Source organism: Mustela erminea, chromosome X (genome assembly GCF_009829155.1).
Source record: "Mustela erminea isolate mMusErm1 chromosome X, mMusErm1.Pri, whole genome shotgun sequence".
In the NCBI taxonomy this organism is placed as follows: Eukaryota; Metazoa; Chordata; class Mammalia; order Carnivora; family Mustelidae; genus Mustela; species Mustela erminea.
The window spans coordinates 49,208,336-49,221,585 of NC_045635.1; the positions used below are offsets into that span (position 1 = coordinate 49,208,336).

A 13,250-nucleotide genomic window follows, 5' to 3' on the forward strand; every position below is an offset into this window, starting at 1 on the left:
AGACATTAATATTTATTAGATTTCAGGTAAGCATCCTTGCCCATTGCTACACAGAGAAATACTATCTCATCTTACAAGTATGTTTGTTATTCACACCTCCTTCAAAGGAATGTGACAAACAAACAAACAAAAAAAACATTGAGTACCTTGATTGCAAAACTTTCAGAAACAGGAGAGATCCATACAGAATTGTCTTCAACAAAGTAAAAGACAAAAATTGCTCTAAACATGCCATCTTCAAAAACACTGGATAAAGGCAAATTTATCTCCAACTGAATTCCCACCAACAGGATATAGGATCTCCCACTACTTTATCTGGTTGACAATGCATATTGTCAAAATTCATACAAATTGCTGATCTGATACACATGAAATTGTATATCACTTAAATTTCCATCTCTCTAATTACTGGTGAGACACATGAAACGAAGAAATAATTATTAAGCACCTACTACATGCAAGATACTATTTTAAATATTTGAGATACAGGAGTGAAAAAAGGAAAGAAAATCACACAGTACAGAGCTTATATTCTGAGAAGGGTTAAAAAAAAACTTAGTAAATTATGCAGAATTTTTTGAGAGGACATATGTTATTGAAAAGAAAAATACAATGGGAAGCACTTTAAAACAATGATTGTTTATTGACCATAGAATCTCCTATTTTGTGAAATGTCTGTTAATATATTTACCAAGATCTCTATAGGATGCTGGTTTTATTCTAACTTAATATATATTTTATTTATTCACTTTAACTATCAAAGTTTACCCTAACCTTATTTTACCTCACTTTTTAGAGAATGATTCCAGAAATTAGAAACATTCAACTCTATAAAATCAAATTTAACAAATATTTCAGGATTTGTGGATTTTCTGCCTTAAGGAAACTTTTTTTCCCATTTCCCATATATATTCCCATTTATTGTCTTACAAATGATATTTTCCAAATTGGAGTCTTAAATGTTTTCCATTTCAAATTTGAGGAGAATATGTAATAAAGGGATTAAAATTTACTTATTGGAAAACAGAAAACACATTAATCCTGAAATACTTGTCAAATAAAATCTTTTCATCATTAAAGAAAATGATGTCATCTTTCTTAGTTTCAAATTTTCTATGTGAAAATCTATTTTCATGTCTCTACTCTGTTTCCCTGATGTACATGACCTACCTTTGTTCTTCTTTGAAGTCCAAACAGACAACTCTCCAGAGTTACAAGAGTGCTCCTGTTAAAATATGAGGGAAATCATGTCGAGCCTATGCTGAAAAATACTCAAATGTCTCCCATCATCACCCTAGCAAAAAAAAAAAAACAAATTCCATTCTAGGACTTCTAAGGCTCTAAGCTCTCAGTTTCTGCCAGATCCCCATCACCTCTCTGAACTCACTTCCTGATATTCTCTACCTCGCTCACTTGGCTCCAGCCATGCTGGTATCATCAGTGTTCCTTGAGCATGTCAGGCTTACTCCTTCCCTGCTGTCCTTCTACCTGGAATGCTCCTTCCCTGGACAACCACAGGGCCAGTCCTCTCACTGCCTTGGTCTTTACTCAAAATACACATTCTCAGTGAGCCCCTCCTTGGACTCTATCTGTCCAATTTCAGCCTCCCACCTGGAATTCCAATTCCCCATTCCTTGCTTTGTTTTTCCTTTCTTAACACTTTTCACTTTGAGAATACTTTACATTTCACTTATTATATCTTGGCTACTGTCTTGTCTCCCACACTAAAATGAAAGCTCCACCAGGGTAAGATTGCTTTATTTGTTTACTTTGTGCATTACCATATCACCAGTACCTGTACCTGAAGACTGCCTGGCAGAGAGCCCACCTAAAGTAAGTATTGGTGGGATGAAGACAAAGCAAATGAATTAAAAAGCAAACGGGGTCAGCTTAAGCCAAAAGTAGAGCTAGGCAGTTCTCCCTGGGTCTAGACCCAAAGCTACAAATGCAGATGCCTTTAGGGCACAACTGGGAATTTTATTAGAGTGAATCAGGGCAGCTGGGGGCATGGCTAGTTTGAGAGCACACTCAGGGTCTAAATTGGGCTGAGCCCTTCCTTCAGACCCAGCTGCTTGTATCCTTGTTGGAATGTGGGCCCTAATCCTCAGTTTATTGCTTTGTTTTCAGGTGGGCAAGAAATATGGTTTTTTATAGTGTGAAATCTCCCAAATGTCTAAGTAATTAATTTAAACCTAGAAAACAGCAAAAACACAAGGATCAAACAAAACATGACAGCTGGCTGAAACTGGCCCATGGGTGGCCTGCAGGTGTTTTGCTAGACTAAATTTTGTGATGTATGAAACAAAGAAAACTAATCCCTGCAAGGTGGGCTTGCCTTGTATAATTCTTCAGGCAATCCATTTCAGGCCATGTTGGGTGGAGAGAGACCTGGGATTACCATCTTTTTTCAACTTCTGGAAGCTCCTTGCCAACAGCTATACCCATCCCCTCCCGCTTTGTATGGGATTAGGGAAGCCTGGGCAGTGGGGTCACCAGAACTCTTTCTTTTAGGGCAGGGGTATATTTTAGTGAAGTGTGGGGTGGGGAAACCAGAGAGAGGGTCTTGAAGAGACTGTCCACAGCAGGACTGGGGAAAGGCAAGAAGGAGAAAAAGAGGACACAGACCTCTATAGTGTTGGGGCACCATATCTCTGAGGGACTTTATTGGGGTTACTGCACTCTCTCCCCACCAACCACAGCCCCTCTAGAGAGTTGAAGGAGTTAGCTATACAAAGTCACAACTCACAGCCCAACTGCCCCATGCCATTCATCTTACCTGGAAACAGAGCTGCACAAACCTCCATGACAGCTTCTCTGTGTGCTTGGGGTGGGCAAGACTGGCCAGGAAGTACCTGTGAAGGGTCAGTAGCTGCCAGCTTTGTTGAGGTATAGCCTGAATGGGGCTTCTGGAGGCAGCAGTCCTCCATTCAGTGAAGCAGTGGGTGGAGCCACCTGTGGTTTCAGGCAGCTGCTGAGAGAAGCATGCACTGTCAAGTACTCCCCATGTCCTGGAGAGAAACATTAGGCTCAATCCTCTGATGCCCTTCCACTGCAGGGAGGCAAGGCACAGTGCAGTAGAAGAAAGAACAGTGAGGGGACTCCCGTACCTGTGTTCAGCAAAGTTCCATTTTTTTGGGGGGGCGGATACTTTCCAAACCCAAGGTGGCATATCTCTTAAGTCCTGAGCACCCCACTGACCCATTTCCCGCAAGAACTGCTTATCCAGTGTAGGGGGAATGAACCAAGAACTTCAGGTCCAAGATTTACTGCACCTGGGTCCTCTGGGAAAGGTACGGAGGCTGCTCACAGCCCCCTGCTCACGGGGTGTCAGGTCAGTGTGTTTAGGCTGAGGCTTAGGATTCTACTCGGCAGGTGTGGCATGAGTTCCCTGACGCAAGAAAAGCCTTTTGGGTATAAAGTTGGCTCCTGCTTAACTCTTGAGTCATCCCTGTCAAAATGCCATTCCAGGGAAGTTCCAACCCACTTGGTTCTTTGACAGCTGTCATGTCCTTTCTGCACAGAGCCAGAGAGAAAAATGTGGATACTGCCAGAAGTCCAGCTTTTTCCTGGGCCACCCCATCTCTCATGGGCCCCACTCCCCACACCTCCTTTCCTATGTTCTCACTTCCTCTGTCAGTCTTTCTCCTTGGAATTCTTTCTTCCTCAGTGTTCCTCCCCTTCTGGCTCCTTACTCATGCATAGACCCTCCCTTTGAGTATCCTTTAGCCCCTTTCCAGATTCCTGCCAGCTTCTTCTTTTCTGTCCCCTTGCTCTGGACCTCTTCTAAGCTCCTTTGTGTCCCTCTCTACTCAAGGCATTCTGTCTGTTTTCCTCTAAGCCCCAAGATCTCACTCTCTCTGTTATTCTCCACCCCCTCCCAGTTGGGTGCCTCTTTCTTAGGTCATCCCTCCCCCAGGGAGCCTCTCCATTTCTGGCCCTGCCCCCACCTCTTCCTAAGCAGTCACCTCCCCTTCTCCCTCCCCCCACAGCCCATCTCTAGTTCCTTCTCCTCCCCACCCCCAGACCAGGCCAGCTAAGTCCTATTCCATTTTTAGATGGCTGATTATGATACTAGCTGAACTTTATTCACAGCCTGCATTTACAGCTGTCCCTTCCTTTCATGCCCCATCCACCAAAGACACCCAATCTTTTCAACATGACAAAGTCCTTACACACAGCATGTCATGTCCACATAAATTTGTATTTTTTCAGAACAAAACAACAGTTATGCTGGCAGAGGTGTTAACAGGGGCCCTTAAGCTTTCAATACACTGAAAAGCAACATTATTTTGCAAGTCTACAAAGTATACATTTGTTTTCACAAATGTGGCAAAGTTTGCCCTAACAGTTAGGACTTTTTCACCAAATCATAGACATAGATATGGAAATCGTCATCAAACTTGATGAAATACACAGAGGGTTTGGCTTCTACTTGGTGAATGACCATGCCAATCCGTTTGGAGCCATCTTCTTTGGTATATTCCACATGTTTACCTATCAGGCCATCTACAACTCCTCCTGGCTCCCTTTCTGCTGGAGGAGACTCACTGGACTCTGGCATGATACGGAGGTCTCCTTCTTTATAATCATCTAGAAGCTGGTACATGTACAAGACAGGATCTTTCTCATAGGTAATATAAAACCAGGCTTTCATGATTGGTGCTTGGGCTAAGACCATTCCCCTCCATTCATCCTTAGAACCATGCTCACCCTCAAACATATGTTCCACAGCTTTACCAATTATGGTGTTTGCAAGGTTTGCATCACTGACTTGAGATGATGCCACCCTGTCGGAAAGAATTTTAAGAGACAAAACTCTTTCATCTCTGTGAAGTTCCAGTCCATAGACACAGTCAATTCCATCATATTTCACCAGATAAAGAGAGGGATTTATAGGCACCTGATCCAGAACGGTTCCTTTCCACTGGGTGATGGGCTCATCACCTTCCTTCCATCCATGCGAAATTCTGCAGCCCACGATGTTCCTGCGGGGCTGGGACGAAGGTCTGCCCCTCTGCTTCTTTTGGGAGGCCTTTTTCTTCGTCATGTTTGCTGACCCAGTGGCCCGGCCCACAGCTGCCCTGGTTTGTTGCCCTTCGGCATCCTGTGCGTTGGGGGTCTTCATGCCTGCAGGGGGAGGAGAAACGATAAGACAGAAACACTCAATATGACATAAGGTGAAGTTCTCCCAACAGCGATGTGTCTGTGTACCCTGCGCCAGAACCTAAATTTTCCCCATGAGCCTGGCAGCAGTGCTGGAAATTCTGGCTGCGTGCCTGCCAAGTGCTCTGCCTCCCAGGTTCCTTTAGGCTGCGGGGAAAGGCGGCAGCGGCAGTGGTGCTGGCTGGGGTTAGGGACTCTGCAGGAGCGGGCGGGCTACCTCCTTGTTCAGAACCCACTGCCTCCATCACCCGCCACTGGCGCCCACTCTCAGTCCCCCGCAAAACGCCTATCCCTTCACCGCCTTGACCCGCACGCACTCACTGTCGTCCTGCCCTGGACGCCTCAGCCTGCTGCCCATACGCCCCTTGTCTACCCAGGATCGCTTTCCTGGCACTCAGCGCCCTCGCTTCCCCAGGCTCACCTTCAATTTCTTGCCTGGCTCCTAACGCCACCCCCGTTTCCTATTTCCCATCGCACTCCCCGACTCCAGCCTCACCCGGCGCCCGCCCCCACCCCTTATCTCCCGCAGGAGTCCACCCCATCCCCCTTCTCCATCCTGGAGCCCACCAATGGCCTTGCCCTGCCTGGCGTCCACCGCCCCGGATCGCGGGCCTCACGTGCCCAAATCGGACACCTCCGCCGTGCTGCCTCCGTGCCCAAATCGGACACCTCCGTGCAGCTGCCTCCGCCGTGAGCCTGTGCCGAAGGCGGATCAGCAGGCGACGAGCCGGATGCCTGCCCCGGCTAGGAGGGGAGGATCCGTAGGCGGGGAACGCGTCTAGGAGGGCGTCTGGGTAGGCGAAGAGGATGGCGGCGGTATCCCAGCTCTGAGCTTCGCGGGTCCTCCGCCTCCCTGTCGGCGGCGGCGGCCCCTCTGCCACATCGGGCTCCCACCAGCCGCTGCCGCCGCCGCAGTCTCCTCCCTCTTTCCGTAGCGCAGCTTCCTGCCTGGAGTGAGGCCTCCCCTTCCTGCAAACATGGTTTACGCCCCCCCCCCCCCCCCCCCCCCCCCCATTTTTAAGCCCACTGCCTTGGGCCTGAGACTTGTTCTTGGTTTCAAAGTCCTGGCCCTTTCGGAAAGAATTAGGGGAGTTCTCAATTACCGGCTCCTCCCCCATTTCTGGACCCTCTCTCCTACTCATTTCTGTACCCATTAGTTCCCTCTGCTCACCTCCAACTCCACCCTCTGAGTGCCCCTTGCCCCATCTGTTTTCCTCTTCCAGGAATTAGTCCTTTCTTCTTCCCAGGCTCCTGTGTACTTAATTTTTATACATAAATCTGTTGGCTTTTTAATTTGTTTTTATAATTTACAAGGATTTGTGGTGGAAAGAGAGAAAATGTGTTAGTGCTCAGTTTGCCATCTTGACCCAATCTCTGTGTAATTTTTTAAATAACTATTTATTCCTGGATTTTACTTCTTAGAGAATTTTCTACCTATTTCTTTTCTTTCTTTTTTTCTTTTACTGTATTGCACATGAATTTTTGCACGATAACACTGTAAATTTCAGAAAACTCATGTGAAGAAAATAATCAAATGCAATTTATCCCAGATCCCATTCACAAGGGCTCAGAGCAAAATATTAATACTCATTATTTCTTTTTGTCATTTTTCAAGGCTCTAACAAAACTGGGATAATTTTCCATATGCAGTTTCATGTCCTGTTCTTTTCCATATAGAGTAAGCATTCTCTCAAGGCATTAGATATTTTTGAAACCATTATTTCTCTTATTTATTTGAGAAATATTTATTGAGCACCTATTACATGTCTGGTCATCATTCTATAAATGTCAATTTTACAGTGACCACAAGTTAACTTTTCTCCCATTACTGTAGATTTAGTATAATGTTTCCAGCATAATGATAATATGATCCATTTATCAGAAAAGAAAGCTTTGGAAAAACAACTTTACAAAAAAATTAGGGAAATGATGGTTTTATAATTCAGTGGAGAATGGGTATTCTTTAAGATACTGATATAGTTCTTTGAGTATCTGGGGAAATTTTACACTAAATTTATTACCATAGCAGCATTTGTTAAAATGTAAAATGAAGGGAATAAAACACAAGAAAAAGCAAATGAATGAACCAAAGAGCAGTAAACATATGGATATGTAATAGGTATTGAATCATGTGAACGGTTACTGAATCAGGTATGAATGTTAACAGAATAAGCTTAAACAAAATATTTCTTAAAAGGGAGAATGTGACCAATAAAATTCTTGACTCAACAATCAAAGTATGAAAGAACATTAAAATATTAATGTCACTGAACATGAGGAAAAGGTTTCTCATTTAGTGCTGATGCAAATGAAAATTCATCCTTTTTTATGGAAAAGAATTTTCAGATACACTTCCCTTTACATAAGGGTTTATTTAGTTCTTATTAACCCTTATTCCTGGGATATCACACTTGACATGCCAACCGAAAGTGAAGGGGGCTTACCAGGGCTCAAGACTCCAAATTCTTTATCCTTAGTTTTAACAGGAGGTCATAATCTCTTCTGAGCTTCTAAACCTTTTAACAGTTCCTTCTACAGTAGGTTAACTTCCTCAAGGGAAAAACATTCACCAAATTCACTTGTTTCTTTCTTGAACCTGTTCTCCCCTATATCTTAGCTGGGTAACTATTTCCTATATATATTCCTATATTTTCAGTTGCGTTGGCAGATTTAGTTTTTGCTATTTCATCCAGTTTTTGTTTTTTCGATGAAAAAACTTGACTTAGTGGTTCCTATCACTAAAACCCAACACCTAATAATTTATTATAAAGTATATGTGTTTAACTATTGTAATAGCTCTAAATTGGAAATCACCAAATTTCCACTAACAGTAGACTGGATGTGTGTTGGCATATTCATACATGGGACTATAACCACATTCAACCACATGAATAAATCTTACAAATATGTTGAAAAATGAAGACAACAAAAGGTCACACATTTTTCTTTCCAATTTATTTAAACACCAAAAACAGTCAAACTACTCTATCGCTTTAAAAGTTAAAATAACAGTTACTCTTGCAATGATATTTTCGAAACAGATGATAACAATTCTCATTCCACCAGTACTTGATAAAAGAACACTTTTGTGGAGACATTTTTGAATGAGTATATATGACAAGAAGGGTTCATATAAATGCTAAGCAGCAAAATGTGTTGAATTGTAACATCTTTTGATATTGCAGCATAGCATCCCATCACAGTTCTTCTGGTAATAATGCTACCATTTTCCTCTTTTGAACAACTTAAGTCTGACCTTTCAGAGCACTAAAACACTGTTAGAGTGATTGTTTTAGGAGTAGGCACACAACCAAGTCAGAGACAATGAGGCACAATGGTATTTTACACAAACTCCTTGGTATGAAGTAGATGATCTTTTCCATTGGACATAAGTGAACCTGAGAAGATATGCTCTATTAAGCTTACCATCATCTGGAGACTAAGGATGTCAGAAGCACAGAGAAGAGATCAGAGCCAAGATAAGCAAAAAGAGAGATTGTTGTCCTAGTGATCCCACTCCAAAACGTTACTCTAAGCTAATCATGGTAATATTCCTCCCACAAGTGGTTGGTTTAGCATTTGGCATATGAGCTAATCCTGGCCAATTAAACATAATAATATGTCTGCTGGGGAGCTCTGAAAAAAAAATGTCTTTCCTCTTAAGAAAGAGAAACAGGAAGTGATGTTTTCTTTTATTTTTTTAGAATGCTATGCCATATATAACCCTTGGAATTTCTGTAACCAGCCTAAGGGCAAAACTAGCATAATAAAGATGACAAAGGGGGGAATGGGGATGCTCTGAGCCCTTTGATCATTTAGCTGCTGATCAGACCCATTTCTGGCGTCCTACTTCTGACTTCAAGTTATGAGATAGAAAATTTTTTTTCATAGTTAAAGCATTTTGAGTCTATATTTACTATTACTTGCAATTCAAAGTATCTTAAACGGCAAAGGGTCTGTTTAATAAATGTATGTGTATCTATGCTTTATACATAAAAATACATATATAAAAATATCAAGCTTGATGTAAGGCTAAGAATAAGTAAAATTTGAAGATAGAGGTTAAATTAAAAATTAGGAAGCTACTAACTTTTAACTTAACTGTATTGAAGGATTTTAATGGAGTTTATTTACCTACATAAATGATAATGTATAAAATTTACATGCACAGATTATAAATGTATATGCATATCATTATAATCACATTTTTAAAATAATATGAAAACTATTTTTTCCAACGGAAGCAAAACGATTGAAAAGATAATTTATTTTTAAAAGATTTATTTATTTATTTATTTGACAGAGAGAGAGAGAGAGAGAGAGAGAGCAGGCACACAAGCAGGCAGAGTAGCAGGCAGAGGGAGGGAGAGAGAAACAGGCTCCCTGCTGAGCAAGGAGCCTGATGTGGGGCCCAATCCCAGGACCCTGGGATCATGACCTGAGCCGAAGGCAGTCACCCAACCTACTGAGCCACCCAGGCACCCTGAAAAAATAATTTTTTTAAAGTTATTTTTAGTGAACTCATCTTCTAACCGGCTTGATATAACTAGCTGCTATTTATTCATATATCGCTGACATTTTTTCTTTGCATTATTTGGCACAAATTCTTTTGTAGAATTAAATATATGCTGTTTTAATTCTCAAAGCCCATGTTACACTCAAGGGCATGGATGATAAAACATAGTCAAAGACAGCCAATAGGCACACATAGGCCACTTCTCATGATATGGCATCAGGAATAAGCAATGGATCAGAAGTCCTCCAATCACAGCCACCTGTTTGCTAAGGTATCGTAATACTGATCTTGCATACATTTTGTATATCTTCCATTAACTGGATGTCAGTGTTGCTCATGGGATATCCAAGAAAACTCAATGAGAATGATTTTAAAAGTAACATTTTGCCAAATACATTTGAGCTTTGGAGGTAAGAGTCTTTCCATCTCCCACACCAGGGATCAACTTTCTTCCTCTTTGGGGCAATACCATCCTAGTTGAGAATGCTGATCTAGGCATTGCAGAGTAAAGCAAGAAGATTCAATTGGATAGCAATTGTAATAGGAAGCCTTTGGAGAGTTTTAAGTTTTAAATATAATCTCATTTATATTTTTAAAAGATCACTAGCTGTTATGTGGAGAATTGAAGGAAAAGCAAGAAGACCTTAGTTCCCCACACCCAATTTAATCAGGGGTAAGGACTAACCTTCTGTTCTACAATTTTTAATTACTGAGTCAACATCCTTCTCCCTCCAACCTGCCAAAGCATCAGGTCATGTGTTTACTGTTTTTGTTTCCAATTCTTCTCATTGCCCCTGGGGATTTTCCTAACACTCTTTAAAGCTCAGCTATACACTGAATAGGTGATCTGTCATGTATTTTAGCTAACATTTAAAGTGATTTTAATGAAAGAGTATTTTTCCATCCACATTTTAGTCTCTTTTAAGCCAATGGGTTAATTAGGCACTCCTGTGGACAACCAGTGGTGTAGTTTTCTCTCTTCGTGATGCAGGTATGAGGATTATAGGGGAATCAGATAAGTCAAACTCATACTTTAAGAAGGTTCTCCTGTAAACCTGGTGATTCACAGACCTGTACTCCTGGGGATAAAAATATAAGTTTATAAAAAATAAAAAATTAATTAAAAAAAAAAAAGAAACTAAGCAAAAAAAAAAATACAGTCAACATTAGCTTAAAAAAAAAAAAAAAAGAAGGTTCTCCTTGAATATCTGCTGTTGCTTTTTTAAAGACTGAACTAGGCAGTTCACAGTTTATCTCAGAAGCCTCTCAAATTGATTTTAAAAAGGACATTAACATACTTTAAAAATAGTTTTAATATTTTATTTAAATTATAACAACATATATTTATATTTAGATATATACTTATATATTATTTTATATAATAAATTTATATATCTTTTATACGTTAATATATTTATATGTAAGTGTATTATATTAACATATATTATATTAGTAGATAATTATATTACATGCACTATATGCATTATATAATAAATAATGTATTGTCATATTAATATATAAAAACACAATATTATATAAAGCATGTAATATATGATATATAACTAGTAAACATATGATAGATTATATAAGTATATATTAAATATATTAATAATATAGTATAGATATTACATATAAGTATATAATATACTTATATATGATCATGTATTATATAGCCATATATAATTAATTATATATTATATATTAATAATGTAATATAAATAAGTATATAATATACTTATATATGATCATGTATTATATAGCCATATATAATTAATTATATATTATATATTAATAATGTAATATAAATATATTAATACAAATATATTTATATTTTAAATGAAAATACTTTAAAATATTAGAATATTAATCCCCTATACTATAACCCATTGAAAATTATGTTCAGTATATTAACTACACAAAGTTAAGAAATTGTGGGCAAAATGGGTGAAAGGGTTCAAAATCTTCAAACTTCCAATTATAAAATAAATAAGTCATGGGGATGTAATGCACACTGTGATGGCTATATCTAACGTACTGCAATGCATACTTAATAGCTAAGAGAGTAGATCTTAAAAGTTCTCATTATAAGGAAAAAATTTTGTAACTATGTGTGGTGATTATTTCAGAATATTTACAAAAATGTTGTACACCTGAAATTAACATAGTGTGTCAATTATGTACTTCAGTAAGCAATTATATTTTTAAAAGACATTTCATTTTGATTCTCCTACCAGGTCTATGTGTAATAGTTGTCAAATAGGACCCTCACTCCCCTGGCCTCATATGTCCCAATGACTCTTTAATTGGTAAGTTTGCTAGGAGTTGGACATGTGAGAAACCATTTGAGTTGTCTCTAGGATTTATCTCTTTCAGGCAGAAGATGCAATCCAATTTATAGTCAAACACAGAATAAGTTTTGCAAGCCAGGGGTACCTGTCTATCATGGAAGCCTGCAGTTATTCAGTTCTGCCTATGACTAGATGAAGTATGAGGAAGCCCTTGTGGTCTCATAGTTAAGCATGTCCTCCAATTCAGCTTTTATCAATTATAAAGGTGGTATTTTGACCTCTATTTGTATAATTATTATGCTTTTCTCTCAAATGGTTACAAACTTACAAAAAGAAAAAGGATTTTATTTATCAGTATTCTGAAACCTCAACCAAAACATTATGTTGAGTTGCGGCACAATTTTAATCTGGGAGAGAGGGAATAACCCTTATGGGTGTGCTAGGATGTGCATTACTTCTCTACTATAAATAAAGGAAATGGGTTCTTAGGAAATGTATTGTCATCTCTAAGATAGGAAAGAAGACTTTTGGCATTCCAAAGTGGTACTTTGCAATTGTTTCTAGTAATGACCTGGGAAAGTGTTGGGAGATTCTGATCATATCTCTTTGATAGTAATTCATGCAAAAACTAGGTTGACTGTGTGATCCTGTCACTAATATAATCACTACTACCATACCACCTCCATTTTAAACTTATACTCAGAAAGGACAATATCACTTGGGTTTGGGAAATGGGGAATGGGATATGACCTAGGAAATACACTTGGAATAATTCTATATATAAGTATGGATCTCTGTCCTTTATCAAGACACAGTAACAAGTTCAAGACCTGTCTAAAACCTTACTGCTTTTGAACAGCCAATTATTTAAATCCTATTATGTTAAATCCTTTGAAACTAGCTGTTTTAAACCCATGACAAAATGAGCGTGGGTAGCTGCTGCCCATTAACATGATAGCTTCTTTAAGTTCTCACTTGGTTCCAAAAGAACTAGAAAACATTCCAAGGAGGTAAAGCTGAGAATAAAACTTTGCATAAGTTCTTGTGGTCAGTTTCTCTTTCACCAGAAAGTCATTACATCAGCATGATACACCCAACCTGACACAGTAAGAGCCCAAATACTGCATTTGTTATTTTTCTTGAGATGTTATTTGACTCAAGGGTATCAGAAAATCTGGAATCTGGTGTTGTCATTGAATACGCCCAACAATTACTTTCGACCAGTTATTTTCTCTAAGAGCAAATTATACAGGTGATCCTTCAAAATATATCCAGTTTTCGAC

At 39.4% G+C, this 13,250-nt stretch overlaps 1 protein-coding gene across 5 annotated transcripts; it reads right to left on the reverse strand.

Moving 5' to 3' along the window:
• Nucleotides 1-4,182: 4,182 nt before the first annotated feature.
• LOC116582952 (spindlin-2) lies at nucleotides 4,183-6,104 on the reverse strand. 5 transcript variants are annotated; one of them, XM_032330831.1, is made up of 3 exons: nucleotides 5,833-6,104; nucleotides 5,743-5,797; nucleotides 4,183-5,127 (listed from the first exon to the last, which is right to left on the reverse strand). In XM_032330831.1, the coding sequence occupies exon 3, from the start codon at nucleotides 5,123-5,125 to the stop codon at nucleotides 4,349-4,351; it is 777 nt and encodes a 258-aa protein (XP_032186722.1). In that variant the 5' UTR covers nucleotides 5,126-5,127; nucleotides 5,743-5,797; nucleotides 5,833-6,104; the 3' UTR covers nucleotides 4,183-4,348. The 5 variants fall into 5 exon arrangements, with proteins under 5 accessions (XP_032186722.1, XP_032186721.1, XP_032186723.1 ...); XM_032330830.1 differs by having other exon boundaries at nucleotides 5,731-5,797; nucleotides 5,833-6,103; XM_032330832.1 differs by lacking the exon at nucleotides 5,743-5,797.
• Nucleotides 6,105-13,250: the final 7,146 nt, after the last annotated feature.